The 20159-nt window shown below is 40.0% G+C and overlaps 2 protein-coding genes across 7 annotated transcripts; both read right to left on the bottom strand.

Annotated features, from left to right (window-relative positions):
• Positions 1–10681: 10681 nt before the first annotated feature.
• On the bottom strand, positions 10682–13408 carry LOC115167540 (ras-related and estrogen-regulated growth inhibitor). Its single transcript, XM_029722066.1, has 4 exons — positions 12688–13408; positions 12446–12502; positions 12199–12272; positions 10682–11537 (listed from the first exon to the last, which is right to left on the bottom strand). The coding sequence occupies exons 1-4, from the start codon at positions 12806–12808 to the stop codon at positions 11052–11054; spliced, it is 738 nt and encodes a 245-aa protein (XP_029577926.1). The 5' UTR covers positions 12809–13408; the 3' UTR covers positions 10682–11051.
• Positions 13409–13444: 36 nt separating this feature from the next.
• On the bottom strand, positions 13445–17165 carry LOC115167541 (39S ribosomal protein L21, mitochondrial-like). Of its 6 annotated transcripts, none has more exons than XM_029722068.1 (7): positions 17032–17165; positions 16628–16667; positions 16363–16448; positions 16002–16162; positions 15646–15698; positions 15398–15501; positions 13445–14659 (listed from the first exon to the last, which is right to left on the bottom strand). In XM_029722068.1, the coding sequence occupies exons 1-7, from the start codon at positions 17123–17125 to the stop codon at positions 14595–14597; spliced, it is 603 nt and encodes a 200-aa protein (XP_029577928.1). In that variant the 5' UTR covers positions 17126–17165; the 3' UTR covers positions 13445–14594. The 6 variants fall into 6 exon arrangements, with proteins under 6 accessions (XP_029577928.1, XP_029577927.1, XP_029577931.1 ...); XM_029722067.1 differs by having other exon boundaries at positions 16363–16451; positions 17032–17164; XM_029722071.1 differs by having other exon boundaries at positions 16363–16451; positions 16628–16754; positions 17032–17139.
• Positions 17166–20159: the final 2994 nt, after the last annotated feature.

The raw sequence follows: 20159 nt of genomic DNA, 5'->3' as shown, positions 1-20159 counted from the left end.
AGCTGTTAAGAAGTATTTTGGACCTAGACATGGCACTCCGAAACGGCTTGCCGTGCAGTTGCAGAGAGAACAGTCTATGACTAGGGTGGCTGGAGTCTTTGACAAATTTTAGGGCCTTCCTCTGACACCGCCTGGTATAGAGGTCCTGGATTGCAGGAAGCTTGGCCCCAGTGATGTACTGGGCCATACGCACAACCCTCTGTAGTGCCTTGCGGTTGGAGACCAAGCAGTTGCCATACCAGGCAGTGAGGCAACCAGTCCGGATGCACTCGATGGTGCAGCTGTAGAACTTTTTGAGGATCTGAGGACCCATGCCAAATCCATTCATTCTCCTGAGGGGAATAGGCTTTGTCATGCCCTTTCACGACTGTCTTGGTGTGTTTGGACCGTGATAGTTTGTTGGTGATGTGGACACGAAGGAACTTGAAGCTCTCAACCTGCTCCACTACAAGCCCGTCGATGAAAATCTTGGTCCTCCTTTTCCTGTAGTCTACAATCATCTCCTTTGTCTTGATCACGTTGAGGGAGAGGTTGTTGTCCTGGCACCACATGGCCAGGTCTCTGACCTCCTCCCTATAGTCTGTCTCATCGTTGTCGGTGATCATGCCTACCTACCTATCATGTTGTGTCATTGGCAAATTTAATGACGGTGTTGTAGTCGTGCCTGGCCATGCAGTCATGGGTGAACAAGGAGTACAGGAGGGGGCTGAGCATGCATCCTTGTGGGGCCCCAGTGTTGTGGATAAGCGAAGTGGAGGTGTTGTTTCCTACCTTCACCACCTAGGGGCAGCCCGTCAGGAAGTCCAGGAGCCAGTTGCACAGGGCGGGGTTCAGACCCAGGGCTTCAAGCTTAATGATGAGCTTGGAGGGTACTCTGGTGTTGAATGCTGAGCTATAGTCATTTAATTACAAAGACCATTTAATTACACGTAGGTCAAATCAATATACACTGTGACTATTTTATTTTACATGAGCAACATAGGTTTCCAATGACCTTCACACAGTGCTATATTCATATCAACCTCTAGTTGAGTTTCTGTATTACATTTTTTAGATATCTTGAAATGACTCAGAGCTCTGAATACTACACACTAAAAAAGAATAGTTCTTAAAGGTACCAGATAGGGGTTACTTGGCTTGTAACCATAGCTATCTATAACCCTTTTTGAAGGTTCAATAAAGAACCATGCTCATAAGGTTCTAAATGGAACCTGTCTATAAAGAACCATTTCCTAAGGTTCTATAAAGAACCATTACAAAAGGTTCTATATAACACAAAAACAAGAGTTCCACTATGGTTACAACAACACATTTTATGGTTCTTTAAAGAAACTTTATGGGGAATGGTTAAATAAAAAACCTTTCACAATTAAAATAACCATTCAGAGTTTTTTATTCTGGTCATATTATATTGTTAAAATGCCATAGGTGTTATTATTGTGTTGATTGACAAGTTGAATCAAGTTAGCTACCTCTGGAACAATTAAGTGAGGAGAGAATTAAGAAGCACTGACTGATTTAGTCAAGTGTTCTCAATTGACCCAAGGCCATGTGTCTTTAACAAGACACCCTCACTGTCCGTAGCCATATATAACATGTAATGGAACAACACAACACATTAGATAAACTGGAATGACACACCACTCATGGTTTCTGTGCGCAAACCACGCTCCAAAATATTCTGAGCCACCTCCCCTACATTGAAAGGATCACGAAAAAAGCAAATATACCTTTTGTGAACTGTAAAGAACCATTGAAGAGCTAAAAGGGTTCTTTGAGTCATTATGGTTCCTTCCACATAGAACCATCACCCTTACAAAAGAATCCTTGAGGAACCCTCATTTTTTGTGTGTAGTCATAGCCTCTAAGTGGCTGGGGAAACAGACATCTTACACATCTTTTTTTAACCTCTACGGGATGGGTGTCCCTAAACCGGGACAGTTGTTGTTAACGTGCGCTAATGTGACTAGAATTATGTTGTATACAAAAGACAACTTTCTGGGACATAGACATGTCTTATATGGGCAGAAAGCTTAAATTCTTATTAATCTAACTGCAGTGTCCAATTAACAGTAACTATTACAGTGAAAAAAATACCATTCTATTGTTTGAGGAGAGTGCACAACAACAACAAAAAATGTATCACGGCAACTGGTTTGATACATTCATCTCTGAAGGTAAATAATGTACTTACATTCAGTAATCTTGCTCTGATTTGTCATCATGAGGGTCCCAGAGATAAAATGTAGCATAGTTTTGTTTGATAAAATCCATTTTTATGTTCAAATGGAGGAACTGAGGTCTACAGTTTGACCCCACTGCTGTCTCTGGCTCCACACCAACCCCGCCCAACAGTTAATGATCCATCATGTATGAAATTCCTGGGAGTGTGTAAACTTACATTTTTTATTACCTTATTATTTTTGTATGTTCTCTATAGTTACAGAGGCAAGAGAAAGTATGTGAAAACTTTGGAATTACCTGGATTTCTGCATAAATTGGTCATAAAATTTGATCTAATTTTCATCTAAGTCACAACAATAGACAAACACAGTCTGTTTAAACTAATAACACACAAAAAATATACATTTTCATGTCCTTATTAAACACACCGTGTAAACATTCACAGTGGAGGGTGGAAAAAGAATGTGAGCCCTTAGATTTAATAAGTCCTTTGGCAGCAATAAACTCAACCAAACGTTTTCTGTAGTTGCGGATCAGACCTGCACAATGTTCAGGAGGAATTTTGAACCGTTCATCTTTAAAAAACTGTTACAGTTCAGCAATATTCTTAGGATGTCTGGTGTGAACCACTCTCGAGGTCATGCCACAGCATTTTAAATCGGTTTGAGGTCAGGACTCTGACTGGGCCACTCCAGAAGGCGTATTTTCTTCTGTTGAAGCCATTCTGTTGTTGATTTACTTCTGTGTTTTGGGTCGTTGTTCTGTTGTATCACCCAACTTCTGTTGAGCTTCAATTGACGGACAGATAGCCTTACATTCTCCTGCAAAATGTCTTGATTCATTTTTCCGTCGATGATAGCAAGCTGTCCAGGCCGTGAGGCAGCAAAGCAGCCCCAAACCATGATGCTCCCTCCACCATACTTTGCATTTGGGATGAGGTTTTGATGTTGGTGTGCTGTGCTGTGCCTTTTCTTCTCCACACATAGTGTTGTGTGTTCCTTCCAAACAAATCAACTTTAGTTTAATCTGTCCACAGAATATTATGCCAGAGGCGCTGTTGAACATCCAGGTGCACTTTTGCGAACTCCATGGACTGATGAACATCAAGGCTTTTCTTAATCTTAGGTCTTCTGAGATCTATTTTGTTCGAGGCATGGTTCACATCAGGCAATGGTTTCTATGAATAGCAAACTCAAATTTTTAGTTTGTTTTTTATAGGGCAGTTCTAACCAACATCTCCAATCACGTCTCATTGATTGGACTCCAAGTTACCCGACTCCTGACTACAATTAGCTTTTAGTAAAGTCATTAGCCTAGGGGTTCACATGCTTTTGTTTAAATGATGCATTCAATATAGACAAGAAATATACAATAATTGGTGTGTTATTAGTTTAAGCACACTGTGTTTGTCTATTGTTGTGACTAAGTTGAAGATCAGATCAAATTGTATGACTAATTTATGCAGAAATCCAGGTAATTTCAAAAGGTTCACATACTTTTTCTTGCCACTGTATGTACTTGAAAATGTATCAATTGAACAAGTCGGCACATTTGGGCAAACTCCTGGCAGACTTGATACAAAATATTGTGCAGTAATATAATTCTTCACTGGATCAGTCTGAAACTTTGCACACACACTGCTGCCATCGGGTGGCCAAAATCAAAATAACTCCAAGACTCCTGTCTTAAAGTATAGCCTTTCTCTTGCATTTCAAAGATGATGTTCATTTTTTTATCAGATCTAATGTGTTATATTCTCCTACATTAATTTAACATTTACACAGCCTTCAAAGTGTTTCCTTTCAAATGGTATAAAAATATGCATATCCTTGATACAGATCCTGAGCTACAGGCAGTTAGATTTGGGTAGGTCATTTTAGGCAAAAATTGAAAAAAAGGGGGAAGATCCTTAAGAGGTTTTTAACATAGCGTTCTAAAGTTAAAAAGTATGAGCCCTTTCTTTTTTGTTGCCATTTCTTCATAACCGTTTAGTATCTGCTCAGATACATTAGGACAGAATCTGAGTCAGTCAGGGTGCAACAGCATCAAAACAATGCTGATAGATGCACAATAATGTTAGCTTTCACTCAAAATTTGTTTTTAGCTTTCAGACATTGCTAGTTGTTTGTTTGAATGAGGAAATGTAAACAACCCCAAAACCCAATCAGCTTGAGATCCACTCGAAATTCATCACCGAACCATGTGGGGGAAAACATGGTAAACATTGTCGGAATGATGGACCCGGTGTGATCAAAGCACCATAGTTCCCTCTGAGGATTCTACATCTGCAACCTCCTCTTCAGCAGCAGCAGCAGAAGGAGCTACAGCCTCTACTGTAACTGCTTCTACAGCTCTCACTGACCCTACAGCGTTGGCCCTCACTATCCTAACCCCTACCTCTCCTGCCCCACAATCCCTCCAGCCTTCAGTACCCCTACAACCATAAATGTATATAACTCCCACTGCTGCTGCCATTATGCCCTTGCAGCACTAATGATGACACACACACACACACACACACACACACACACACACACACACACACACACACACACACACACACACACACTCACACACACACACACACACACACACACAGCAGGGGGTCCTGAAGAGCAGCCTATAGTCCCTCTGGTGCTAAGTGGGTAGATGTGATAGAACTTCTCAAAAGTGAGTCCCAGAGGATTTAGAATGGAGGACCAAACATCATGTAACTTCTTCAATTCAACACATAACTCCCCCCCTCCCCCTAATAAATATGTATTATTTAAAGGGAAAAGAGTTGGAGACTAAAATAATTCAACTGAAATCTGAAGTGTCGGAATATTCTCTCATTTGAATGAAAGTATAAATCATGAACGTGTGAATAAACTAATAATCAGGGTTTTGGTTTTGTAACAAGTAGGTGCCAGTGCACACACACGGAGAGAATCTACAGTAAGTGATGTGCTATGTTTCCAGTATCTATAGAGTAATATCTGAGATATTACTTGACAACCAAAAATGCAACTTTGTAAAAAAGATATACTGTATTGCATGTTTAATTAAATGGAGCCTGTTCTCTGATTACCAAAGTGTAAACATAGCAGGCGCTTGAGTCCTCACTTTAATCAGTTTTATTCTGACCTTTTTGTAAGAAATGGACAGAATCACCAGACTGCACAGTAAAAGCCCACTATAAACTGGAAGTTGGCAAGAGTGTTGAGGCCCAAGGCAGTTTTCAATCCTGGCAATATGAAAGCATATGGTTGAGCAAGGCGCACACTGCAAACGCTGTAAGTGTCTTCCCTACAGAGCCATCATAGTGTGGGCTGATAGAATACATTGTGGGAGAACTTGATGAGAGACCTCAAAACACTGGCAATGGACTGCCTCACAGAGCCACAGTCCAGATGGTTAGCACTATGCTTTACACCAGTGATAGAACCTACTGGGAAGGTACAATTGTCATGTTAATGGATGGGTGTATTGACTATAATTTTGGGATATAGTCAGTGGCGTTTATAGACCATTTCAACTGGGGGGGCCAAGTTGGGGCCAGTTGTACTGTTAGAGGGGCCAGTTACATTTGACGTTATTGTTGTCATATCGTTTTCTTCACTGCATTGCAGGCATTAGCAGGCAAAAGACCATGTTCATAATCATCATCGTTGCTACTGTCTAATAACGGATGTAAAAAAAGAACGATAGCAAAAGTTAGTTATGTAAAAATTATTTCATACTCCACATTTAGGGGGGCCACAAGGGGGTCCAAAATTGTTGTCACAGGGGCACTGCCCAGCCCCCCCCCAGAACCGCTAATGGATATAGTGAGTACATGGCAAACATCAACACAAAATAATCAACCAATACAAAATTTGGTCCAAGTCCAAGTTATTATACCTGTATCCTCTAATAAACAGATACAGCAAGGAATCAATAGACACAGTCCTAAAAATGCACAATCAAATCAGAAGACAAAAGTAAATAAAAAGGATTATCATATATTGATTTTGTTCACAAAGACTCACAGAAAAATAAGACATTAGGAAGGACAGTATTTCTGTGACATGTATTTGAAGAAAACCTGATTTGTTACAAGATACATCAAATAAAACATGTTTTGTATCTTCAAAACACTCAAGATCTATATAGTGGAAGCTTGGAAACTAGAAATTTTTATAAAACATATGTAAAGCTATTTTCAAGAAGTTCAGAACATAGCTGTAGATTTGCTTCTTTCATGGATGCCACTCTGGTACAGACATAGGATCTTAATTTGATCACCCTGTTGCAGGAGAACCTTCCTGCAATGCAGGTTTATAATTTAGGTTTAAAAAGACTTCTGAAGTTCGTAATTTCCACTTTGAAATTTTAGAAACATTTATCAATCCCAACAAAATGTCCATCAATTATAATCCACTTAAATATTCACATTTCCTGTTGCTGCAGGATGATTTTTGTGTCACAAATTGGCTCAAATCAAAGATCCTACATCTGTGCCACGACCAGTAGACAAATCTTTGATCTGAATCGCTAACAAAATCCAAATAATCGGGTCAGGTAAGGAAAGGCAGCTTCGATCATCTTTTAATAATTGATTATGTGGGTTAGACTTCCTGTCCAGACCCCGAACAAGGGATCTATTGATTAGAAGCCATTGATAGAGACATCTCCCCCCTGGGCACGTACGTGCCTTGCGTGCCTGGTCAGTAATTCACCCATGGTTACTACAAGGTTTAGATAACTGACTAGCAGTTGCCTGACGACTCAACATGAATTCTTCCGCTGCTCTATCGGCCGCTAGATACTTCATTGCGGAGAAAAAAACGAATGTTCGTCTGCGTGGAGTGGCAATTGGCCGGAGCAATAAGGCCTGGGTCGCCAGGCAAGGCTAGCGGATAGACTAATTTATCTATAAAATCTTAGCTGACATTGGCTAATTGAGTGACTGTCAGTGACTGACATAACAAGGGGGAAAACTGCTGATGCACTACCAAATTTCGATATTGCACGGTGTGTATTCTGCTATTCTAACCAACAGTAAGTTGAGACCCCTACTGACATCCTGGTTGGTCCCCTCTAGCGGCCTCTTAATTAGCTTATGACTAGAAATGGCGCTGATCAGTTGTGTATATCCAGCTATATGCCTTAACGCCAAATAAATGGAAGAAATCTGGAAAAGACATGATTATCTTTTCCATTCATTTTGGATTGTGGTATATAGTTAGATATACAAACCTGATGGTGTGGTGAATGGATTAATCCTGACATTACTTTTGACATCTGAAACCATCCAACAAACTTTGATTTTGGAGTGTAATGTCCATTAAATGGTCAACATTTTGTCAGTCTGTCAAATAATGTCTGTTAGTCTGTATCAATTCAGTTTCATACATACGTGACCGATGTCCAAGTGTTCTTCACTTCAACCTGCCTGCTGTAAAGGAACCTTTGTTATTAGTTGGCCTATGCTGCCATCTAAGGATATATATATTTTTACCCTGAATTGAGGCATTACAAAACACACGCTCGCGCACACGCACGAACAGGCACACACGTCTGTTGAAAGTCTGCTTGTCATCTGCTGCCATCAGGTGGATTTTCCCCTCCCAGTACTATCCAATTTGAGGTACTAGTTGTGTCAAAAGGCACCCGATAAAAATAAACAGATCTGAGAGTCCAAACCGAGGTCTCATATGGATTTGCTGTTTATATGTTAGGGAAAAGATCAGATATGTATCAGATATTCCAAATAATTGGCAAAAGATCAGAATTCGGTTGCCTGTGTGAATGCAGCCAAATTGTACAAAAACAGCACCCTGATTAAAATGTAATATAGTGGTGCAGCGGTCTAAGGCACTGCATCGCAGTACTGCGACATCACTACAGCCTGGGGTTCGATCCCAGGCTGTGTCATTACTGGCAGTGACCGGGAGTCTCATAGAGACTTAACCCGGAAGCAAGTGTCGGGGGGGCTTTACTTGGCTCATCACGCTCTAGCAACTCTTTGTGGTGGGCCGGGTGCCTGCAGACTGACTTCAGTCTTCCTACACATTGGTGCTTCTGGGTTAAGAGAGCGGATGTTAAGAAGTGCGTTTTGGCGGGTCATGATTCGGAGGACGCATGACTCGACCTTCGCCTCTCCCGAGTCCGTTGGGGAGTTGCAGTGATGAGACAAGATCGTAAACACCAAATTCGGGAGAAAAAGGGGGTAAATAAATGGTTAAGGTGAGGGTTAGGGTTTCAGTGAAACTCTCATATTTAATGACTGAGTGGAATTTCTTTGAATTACACTGAATTCAATTCTAATTCCTGTCACTCAAATTCTCATTCTATATCCTGCGGGGTGGGGCCAATTCAATTCAAATTTCAATTAATGAGTTGAATCGGAGTCAATTACAAAATGTTGAATTGAGCCTAAGGCTGGTTTATGTTACTGTAGGGTATCTGCTGCCGCTAGCACATGGAACAGCTTTATTCTTGGAAAAAGTGATATTTTGAAATAAAGCTAATCTTTTCAATTCAAGATATTTGGCAACGGTAAGTGTTTGGAAACCTCAGAATCTGCTTTTTTTGATACTACACTGACCAAAAATATAAACGCAGCATGTTGATCCCATGTTTCATGAGCTAAAAGATTATAGAAATGTTCCATACACACAAAAAGCTTCTCTCAATTGTTGTGCACAAATTTGTTTACATCCCTGTTAGTGAGCATTTGTCCTTTGCCAAGATAATCCATCCACCTGACAGATGTGGCATTTCATGAAGCTGATTAAACAGCACGGTCATTACACAGTTGCACCTTGTGCTGGTGACAATAAAAGGCCACTGCCAATGTGCAGTTTTGTCACAAAACAATACCACAGATATCTCAGGTTTAGAGGGAGTTTACAATTGGCATGCTGACTGCAGGAATGTCCACCAGAGCTGTTGCCAGAAAATCTCATTTTAATTTTTCTACCTTAAGCCACCTCCAATGTCGTTTGAGACAATTTGGCAGTACGTCCAACCAGCCTCACAATCAAAGAAAACGTTTAACCATGCTAGCCCAGGATCTCCAAATCTGGCTTCTTTACCTGCGGAATCGTCTGAGACCAGCCACCCGGACAACTGATGACACAATGGGTTTGCACAACCGAAGAATTTCTGCAAAAACTGTCAGAAGCCATCTAAGGGAAGCTCATCTGCCTGCATGACCTGACTGCAGTTTGGCGTCGTAACCGACTTCAGTGGGCAAATGCTTACCTTCGATGACCACTGACACGATGGAGAAGTGTGCTCTTCACGAATGAATCTGTTTCAACTGTACCTGGAAGATAGCAAGCGCTTATGGCGTCATGTGGGGGCGAGTGGTTTGCAGATGTCAACGTTGTGAACAGAGTGCCCCGTGGTGGCGGTGGGGATATGGTATGGGCAGGCATAAGCTACGGACAGCAAACACTACTGCATTTTATTGATGGCAATTTGAATGCACAGATATACCGTGATGAGATCCTGAGGCCCATTGTCGTGCCATTCATCAGCCGTCGCCACCACCTCATGTTTCAGCATGATAATGCACAGGCCCATGTCGCAAGGATCTGTACACAATTCCTGGAAACTGGAAATGTCCCAGTTCTTCCATGGCCTCATACTCACCAGACAAGTCACCCATTGAGCATGTTTGGGATGCTCTGGATTGATGTGTACAACAGCGTGTCCCAGTTCACAGCAATATCCAGCAACTTCACAGACATTGAAGAAGAGTGGGACAACATTCCACAGGCCACAATCAACATCCTGATCAACTCTATGCGAAGGAGATGTGTCATTATTCTGCATGAGGCAAATGGTGGTCACACCAGATACTGACTGTTTTCTGATCCACACCCCTACCTCTTTTTTTTAAGGTATCTGTGACCAACAGATGCATATCTGTATTCCCAGCCGTGAAATCCATAGATTAGGGCCACATTTATTTATTTAAATTGACTGATTTCCTTATATGAACTGTAACTCAGTAAAATCTGTGGAATTGTTGCATGTTGCATTTATATTTTTGTTCAATAGCACCCATAAGCTTTGTTTAGTCATCTTCTCCCTGGTCTTCACAACTATCCATCTTTCCATGTGTATAAACATCAAATTAGTATAGCCAATATACAATACATTCCTTGCACCCCCCGCACATCAAAGCAACTATAGAAGTCTTTTCTATTGCAGGTGCCCCTAATCGTAAAGGCTTGTATCAGGTTTCAGAAATAGGATCCTTTTAAAGGCCCTTTTTACTCAAAAGCCCTAAACTGTGCTGAGTATATGGTTAACATAAATATTTGATGGGGCCACTTTAAGTTCCATGTTATATTTTGTGTATATACAGTACCTCAGATAGTAGGTGTAGTTTGTGGCTTTCAAAGAATATACTTAAACATAAGCATCTAAGCAGGTAATGCTTTCTACTGCCTTAAAGATCGATCTTGAGGAAAGATCAAATACACCTGCCTCTTCTACTTTCAAAAATATACTCTCTGTGTACATCTGCAGAATGTTCATTTTATTCTCATGATACTGCAACAAATATTTACATTTTATTTCTAGATGTTTTTGATATTTAGTTTGTTGTTTATGTCTCATCAAAATACAAACAGAATTTTAATACTCTTATTACGCTTGATTTTAATCTTATCCCCACAAATATTTATAGGATTACATTCTACAGTAATTGTTAGGTCCATCTTCCGACCGAATGTGTCCAAGTCTCTTATCCAGGTATCCAGGTGTCCAAGTGTATCACTTTCCATAGAGCACTAACACAGCTATTCTAGAGAGGCACGCTGCCAGAACAACATGTTTCACTTTTCCCCTGTGAATAGCCAAATCACAGGCGCCCCAACCCATCCGGCTCAGTCAGGCAGGAAGTCCCTGAATGAGCTGAAGCTGAAGCTGCGGCCAGGGGTGCCAGGAGGATTGGAGTTGATCCTGGGGATCTTCTCCATCAGCTTGGAGACTGCTCTCCTGCGAAATGAGGCTGGGGAAGTGTCAAGTTGCTGGATCACATCTCCATAAAGAACACTAAAGACGGCCGCTGTCTCTTCCCATCCGTCACGCACTGAAATCTCATGGAAGGGCAGTTTTAGGCCCTGTGACAGGCCTTCTCCATCCTCAGTGCTCACCATTCGGTCAAACTCAAGGTCCTTCTTGTTGGCCACAATAACTATGGGTGGAGGCTCAGGGCTGCACTTGCGGGCGCCTGAAGAGGAGTGGATGTGATTGACGAGGAAACAGAGGCGCATGACCTCGTCAAAGCTACACCTGTCTGTTACAGAGTACACAATCACAAATCCATCTCCCCACTTTATCTTCTCTTCGATCAGCAGGGCATCTTCCTCCTTACAAGAAATGTATATTTAGATATAGAACTGCAACAACAACACAAAAATCATATATCAATAAAAAAAACTATACCAGAGTATACAAAACATTAGGAACACCTTCCTAATATTGAGTTGCACCCCCCTTCCCCCTTTTGCCCTCAGAACAGCCTCAACTCGTCGGGGTATGGACTCTGGATGTCCTTTGGGTGGTGCACCATTCTTGATACACACAAAACTGTTGAGTATGGAAAAACCCTGCAGTATTGATGTTCTTGACACAAACAGGTGCGGCTGGCACCTACTACCATACTCTGTTCAAAGGCACTTAAATCTTTTGTCTTGTCCATTCACCCTCTGAATGGCACACATACACAATCCATGTCTCAAGACATTAAAATCATCTGGTCAGCCTATGTCATGGAAAGAGCAGGTGTTCTTAATGTTAATTATACTCAGTGTATATGATTGAGTGGAATGTATTTGCAGAAATAATATGGCTAATTGACTGGTAACACATAGGTCTTCAAACTGCTATAATAAATACTCAGGATTCTGAATCTGGACAGAAACATGAGTGGTCAATGATGATTAGATAGAATTGTAGGCTATGTCAAAACAATTTCGATTGTTTCATAGGATGATTGCATAACTGTTAGGTTAAGCCAAGCACGCTCACCTGCCCTGCCGTGTCCAGTATTTCAAAGTGTACCACATCACCACCAATAGACATCTCATGTCTGTATATGGTCTCTGCAGAAAGACATGCCAATTGTTTGTCAAACTTGATAGAGTGATCCATATTTATATTATATTCGTTCTAATTATGTATTAGTCCTTAATACACTAGGCTACACTGCGTCTTTACGCATGGCATGACATATGGGATTAAAGTCGACGCAATTCCTCTCCCTCCGAATACCTACCGAGCGTTGGGTCATACTCGCCAATGAATCTTCTAGTGATAAATCGCACAGCCATTGCTGTAAAATACGAAATGAAATATGAGTTTTATGAAAATTACTTTTGATAGATATTACACGTGTGAAACTGAAGCAAGTCTGGAAATAGAGCGCAAATCAGGATAATCTGATGATAACACATAACCTATGCTATAATATTTTCTACATCAATGATTGTTTCTATGCTAAAGTGGCTCTGTGCTTACCAGTTTTGCCAACAGCCGCTTGGCCCAATATCACTATCCTGACCGTTCTCGAAGACAAACTGCCTGTCTTTTTCAAAGTTCTTGACAGACCAAAATTGGTGGACATGGTTTCTTTATCCATTGGATGTTGTTAAATTAGTAATCAAATTCAACATTCAAAACCATAAAAAGTTTCCAATTCATATTCGATGCGTTCCCCGAGCTCAACGAGATTGTACCAGCACCCGCACTCCTGAATAGCAACCTGGACTCAGGGGTAGACGTAACATAGTAAACAAAAAGCCTGGCCCTCAAATTAGTATGATATGTTATGTATGGTATGTATTCATTTGTGGATGTCCATTATCCATGTATTATATGTTACGTATTAGAATTCGTATGGTTAACTAACCTTAACAATTTAACCTAACATACTAAGTAGTTGCAAAGTTGCTAATTAGCTAAAATTCTAAAGTTGCTCGTGATGACATTCAAACACGCAACATTTGGGTTACTAGACGTCCACCCTGCCCAGACAGTAACATTCTGTCTTATATAATCATACCATACTACTTACAGAGAGTTTTAAAAGAACCGACCGCAGTCCTCTTTAAAGTGAACTCTGGGGTAGAAAAACTAAATAAGTCAGTTCTCTTTATATTCTACCTGCCCTTGCCTTTCAATGAGGAATCAAATCTTTTGCCAGTTCACGTCACTTATTTTGTGGGCCAAGTCCTCTTTGCATTCACATTGCTATGTTTAGAAAGGAAGCAAGATCTTTTTCCAACATGCACTCTGGGTTTTTACAAAGTGCAGGGCAAGCCATTTAATCCAAATGTGTTATCGGACAGCTAGATATGCCTACTTACATTTTAGAAACTAATAGATTGCATTTAGTTAAAATATGAGACATATTAATTAGAATCAGAAGATACTATTAACATGTACATTTGATTGGTAACAGAATACATAGCAATAGAGTAACTGCAGAATAAATAATGCTGTCATTGAAAATTGTACACCCAAGGTGGGCTACTGCCCCTTTAAGAGCTAGAATAGATTGCCTACACTATGTTGTGATTTTCACCAAATATGTTGTCTTCTCACACTATTCAAACTCCACAATCAATAAACAGCTTATGAAGCTCTCTTAGCCTATAGATCACATATAGCAAAAAAAACTCTTAACAAAAATAAAAGTAATTGACAATCGCTAGTCAATATCCAAAAACAGCCGTTTTTCCCACAAACATGCAGATCCTCATCTTCTCTCTTTTGTGACACCAACATGAGGGTTTATGGCAGGGGAAACAGTGTGGTGCGGGAATCATGACAAGCGAACTTGGGGAGCTTGGCGTTCACATTGTCCTAAAAAAGTGAACCAGACCCCAAATTCAAGCAAAGCTAAGTCAGACCACCTCTCGAGATGGTCTCAGTTCGGATCGCTTCGGGGGCTCTTTTGAGGGGTCTGAGTTCTTTTGGAGTGTTCACACTTTTGGAGTGTTCACACAAAAATTGCCTGAAAGGGACCAAGTGTGAAATCATTGTCTCTGATTTTCGTTTACTATGTTATGTCTAGTCTATGAGACCAGGCTAGAATACCTCAAGTTTTCCTTCTTTTCTGTCTTCAAGCTAGGTTTCTCAACTCCGCAACATATCATATGGCTATTTGTCATATAGGCGAGAAACTGTGCCTGAATTTCATAACAGATTCATAAATAATTGACCTTTGACAGATTGTTGTAGATGTACAATATATGCACATCTGCTTACATAGAAAAGGTACATTTAAAAAGATTAACTTTAAAGATACCAAATGTTGTGTATAAATACGTTTTCCCATTATATTTTCATACTGAGCACGTGTTCTCAATTTCAGTGGCACATTCACTGACCAAAAGTTTATTTACAATTCAAAACATATAGCATCATGTGAATCTGGGAGCAACTTCAATTGTGTTGATCCGAAGCACTGTCTGTGGTTGCACAATAACTGAAAAAGGAAAAGACAATAGTTAGTCTTGCAGCAGCCACACTTATGTAGCATTATTCTGAAAAACACACTGTCAGGTTATTCATATTGCTTTCACAGAATTTACTTCAGAGGATGAATATCCTTTAGAATGTTTGAACATATAATTCATGAAAAATGCAAGGCCTCAAGTGTGCCTCTCTTTTCTGTTGTGATATCCTGGGTCATTTCCGCTCTCTGGAGAGATTTAATGTTCCTGTTTACTCCAAGAAAACAATATCAAATTATACTTGACCAGTAATTGGCATGTGTGGACAGAGGAATTTAGGTCATTCATTGAAATCTAAAAAAAATATGATTATGATCCATCACCCAACTATGTATCTCTTAATTAAAAAGTGTGTAGTGTACCCATTCATACAGTGGTTTCCCACTTTCCTTTTCTACTAGCTACCTTGGAATGTGTCACTTTCCCACACTAAAACTCCTGCAGCTTTTACACACTTTGTTCATGCTGACAATTCTCCCTGGGAAATTATATTTGACGTTTACATTAGAGTGTTGTTGTTTAGATTGTTTCCCAATTAAATGAAAATACCCTTCATAGGAATATTAAGGGAATAAAGGAATAGTGTTGTGCTAGCTTAGATTTGTACACTACACAATTTTAGATATTATTTTAACCTCATTGCTTAAATATCAAGAAAAACATTCAACATGTAAAAAAATAAATATATATATATATATATATATACATACTTCTTTTCTTCTGGTATCTGTGTCTTTTCCAGAACCGCATGTGAACTTTGGGCCAGGATTCAGTCTTCTCTATGACAGTTGCCTCTACTCTCACCAAATCACAACTACATGTGAATAGAGGAGGGGAAATGGCTGTTAGAAATATAACAACAAAAAAGTGCAGTATATTCTACCCCTTACTGCATACATTCAAAACCCAAACATGCATAATTTCCCCCTCAGTTGAGATATAGAACTAGAAAACTTACCCGAGTAGGGGCCTCCCAATCAGTGTGAACTCTTCTCCACCAACCAGCAGCACCTATTAGATGGAAGGATTTTGTCCATAAAAAAAGTGTAGTCTACACGACTGCACTTGATGCTAGGGTCTACCAACATTGCAGTTAACAGACTTAATTTGTGTGCCAAACATAGGGAGAGTGAAAGTACATGTGTTTGAGAACTGTAATTTAGTAATATCCATAAAATAATTTACTGGTAATTTACAGCAATGGATTTGGTAAGAGCATAAAAAGATCTGGGACAAGGCTAAAAAGATTTGGCACGTGTAGAAAATCAGTCCTTTCCAAATAGTAATAACACTAAGAATATAAAGCTCACAGACCTCAAGTCTAATCTGGTCACCACATTCATCATCAATGCGGTTTTCAATGAGGATCAGGTCCTCATTTGTCACTTTCCATTGTCGACTTGCAAAATGGACAACTGCAAAAAGTCTTCCATAGTCTTCCTTTGCAAGGACAGTGTTCACATTTTCTAGAACCACTGAAAGGCAATGGGAGAGTGATCGTTCAGACACAGTAAATTACAAATACAATGAGTCTAAAGATTGATTTAGCCCTAGGCTGAAATTTTATGTCTATCTTTCACTCCAAAATAGGCATGTATTAAAACGTTTTAGAGGACAATTATTTATCGTAAATAGTCCTTGATGCGTGTTTAATGATATTGCTTTATCAAAACACCTTTGTGCTGCCTCTCCTCTTCATCACGGCTGATGTAGGACATTTCTGGCCACAAGGGTCTGGATAAGGACGTCTGTGGTACATAACTGCTGGGGAACATGAGCCGAAATTGCGTTATTTTGAGTCTATCATATTTTGGGTGGGTGAAGGTGTTCTCTTTAAATAACTTGAAATCAGACATCACACAGTAAGAATTGTAATCTAGAATCAATATGGAGTATGAAGTAATCATTTTACATTATGAAGTTAAGTGGATATACTGTACCTTGATGGTAATTTGATGCACTGAGAACTTTGACGGCGTGCTAGGGCAAGACACAGAAGTCCCGAACGACAGCTCTTCAATTATTTTTTTTTCCCCTCAGAGAGAGATTGATCCTATTCATTAATCTCTGAAATACACGCCTGTTGTGTAACTACTCACTGGCTATAAAGTACTTACACACCAAGATTATGCTCAATACATTCAATTGCTACCAATTTTATACAGACGAGACGCATTAATGAAAGCTTCTGTTTTCCCTTTTGATTTCAACACAACACTCATCAAGTTTATGAGATGTAATGGTTAGCTAACGTGCAAATTTAGCTTGCTCTATTTCAGAGATAATACACTGCACGAATAATTCGACCAGTTTAGATTTGTCGACATACGGGTAAACGACCTACCCATTTGATTAAGAACAGGAATTTTCATATGTGCTTGTAATCTCCAACACGTTCTCAGCATCTCCAGATATCCATTCCTCAAAATCAGCGCCATCTTGCTTGTGAACGGTAGGTGTTACAGTCATTATATTCCCCCGGATTACTGTCAAGTAAAATAAATTCCATAAAAAAACTTGCTATTCGGAAATTAAAGATGCACTATACATAAATCCTTCGACATTTCCTAGTTGCTAAAATTCTAATAGTCGCCTAATTTCATGTTGTGACAAAACAAGCAAGAATAGTGTAGAGATGTATTGTACTGTCTAAACTGTGAAATACATTTTCCACAACCAAAAATATTGTATTTTCAGCTGTTTGAAGCTGGTGAACAAAACCGAAAGAAAAAGACCAAAAAATAAATGTAAGAATAGGAAGCATATAAATAGCGCACATAGAACAGAGCTACTGGTTTCAATGAGATATATAACGCACATTTCTATGTGCATTTGGTCGGTCGCCCAAATAATTACATATTGCAGTTTTAAGACCCAACATTTCACTCTTTTTTTTTTGCAAAACAAGTATTGAATACATAAATGCAGTGGAAGGCAGAAATATGTGTGAATGAATGAGAAATATGCTGCTACATACCTAAAGAATAACATATCATTAATAATACGCAACTCACTTCATAGCATTGACTGTTCTCTCTACTACTGCACAGCAAGGGGTACAGATGCACCAAGTCTGGGACTAACAGGACCCTGAACAGTTTCTACCCCCAAGTTATAAGACTGCTAAATAGTTACCCAATAGCTACCTGGAATATCTGTATTGGCTCTTTTTGCTCTAATCTCTTTAAACTCATCACATACGCTGCTGTTACAGTCTTATAGTTACTTTATCCCTACCTACAGTGAGGGAAAAAAGTATTTAATCCCCTGCTGATTTTGTACGTTTACCCACTGACAAAGAAATGATCAGTCTATAATTTTAATGATAGGTTTATTTGAACAGTGAGAGACAGAATAACAACAAAAAAATCCAGAAAAACACATGTCAAAAATGTTATAAAATGATTTGCATTTTAATGAGGGAAATAAGTATTTGACCCCTCTGCAAAACATGACTTTGTACTTGGTGGCAAAACCCTTGTTGGCAATCACAGAGGTCAGACGATTCTTGTAGTTGGCCACCAGGTTTGCACACATCTCAGGAGGGATTTTGTCCCACTCCTCTTTGTAGATCTTCTCCAAGTCATTATGGTTTCGAGGCTGACGTTTGGCAACTCGAACCTTCAGCTCCCTCCACAGATTTTCTATGGGACTAAGGTCTGGAGACTGGCTAGGCCACTCAAGGACCTTAATGTGCTTCTTCTTGAGCCACTCCTTTGTTGCCTTGGCCGTGTGTTTTGGGTCATTGTCATGCTGGAATACCCACCCACGACCCATTTTCAATTCCCTGGCTGAGGAAAGGAGGATCTCACCCAAGATTTGACGGTACATGGCCCCGTCCATCATCCCTTTGATGCGGTGAAGTTGTCCTGTCCCCTTAGCAGAAAAACACCCCCAAAGCATAATGTTTCCACCTCCATGTTTGACGGTGGGGATGGTGTTCTTGGGGTCATAGGCAGCATTCCTCCTCCTCCAAACACGGCGAGTTGAGTTGATGTCAAAGAGCTCCATTTTGGTCTCATCTGACCACAACACTTTCACCCAGTTGTCCTCTGAATCATTCAGATGTTCATTGGCAAACTTCAGACGTGCATGTATATGTGCTTTCTTGAGCAGGGGGACCTTGCGGGCGCTGCAGGATTTCAGTTCTTCACGGCGTAGTGTGTTACCAGTTGTTTTCTTGGTGACTATGGTCCCAGCTGCCTTGAGATCATTGACACGATCCTCCCGTGTAGTTCTGGGCTGATTCCTCACTGTTCTCATGATCATTGCAACTCCATGAGGTGAGATCTTGCATGGAGCCCCAGGCCGAGGGAGATTGACAGTTCTTTTGTGTTTCTTCCATTTGCGAATAATCGCACCAACTGTTGTCACCTTCTCACCAAGCTGCTTGGTGATGGTCTTGTAGCCCATTCCAGCCTTGTGTAGGTCTACAATCTTGTCCCTGACATCCAAGACTCTTTGGTCTTGGCCATGGTGGAGAGTTTGGAATCTGATTGATTGATTTTGTGGACAGGTGTCTTTTATGCAGGTAACAAACTAAGATTAGGAGCACTCCCTTTAAGAGTGTGCTCCTAATCTCAGCTCGTTACCAGTATAAAAGACACCTGGGAGCCAGAAATCTTTCTGAGAGGGGGTCAAATACTTATGTCCCTCATTAAAATGCAAATCAATTTATAACATTTCTGACGCGTTTTTCTGGATTTTTTTGTTATTCTGTCTCTCACTGTTCAAATAAACCTACCATTAAAATTATAGACTGATCATTTCTTTGTCAGTGGGCAAACGTACAAAATCAGCAGGGGATCAAATACTTTTACCCCTCACTGTATATGTACATATTTCCCTCAATTAACTTGTACCCCTGCACTGTTCTGTACTGGTACGCTGTGTATATAGCCAAGTTATCATTTAAAAAAAAATATATATTTTTCTTTCATTGTTGGGAAGGTCCTGTAAGTAAGCATTTCACTATTAGTCTACCCCTATTGTTTACAAAGCATGTGACAAATATTTGATTTATGAAGACTTTATTCCAAAATAAATACATTTAAAAAACTATATTTTTGAAGGTTCCCATGAGGACTTTTCCAAGCCTCAACACTTTGGCAAAAGCAAACAGAACAGCGTCTGTAGACACCTCTGTGGCAAAGCAACAGCTCCATTTTTAAGGGGGAATACCAGTACTGTAGGTCAAATAATGAAAGTCACAGTGGGGTGCCAAAATAGAGTTGGCTGTGAATTGTGTATTTAGGGTTTAATATGACTGTATTGAACGACCATTTCCTTGTCAAGATTTTGGGATCTCTTTTTTATAGGCATTAGCAGAGAAATGTATAACTAACAGAAGCAGACTCCAGTGCTGCAACCTTTGAAATACCTGTCCTTAGTCTTTGTTTTGCTTGCTCCAACCTGTCCCTTAACGTTTTGTGGGTTGGTGAGAAAGACAAAACACATCTGGTAATTTTCAGC

This window comes from Salmo trutta, chromosome 29 (assembly GCF_901001165.1).
Source record: "Salmo trutta chromosome 29, fSalTru1.1, whole genome shotgun sequence".
NCBI lineage: Eukaryota > Metazoa > Chordata > Actinopteri > Salmoniformes > Salmonidae > Salmo > Salmo trutta.
This window is presented reverse-complemented; position numbering and strand designations above follow the sequence as displayed.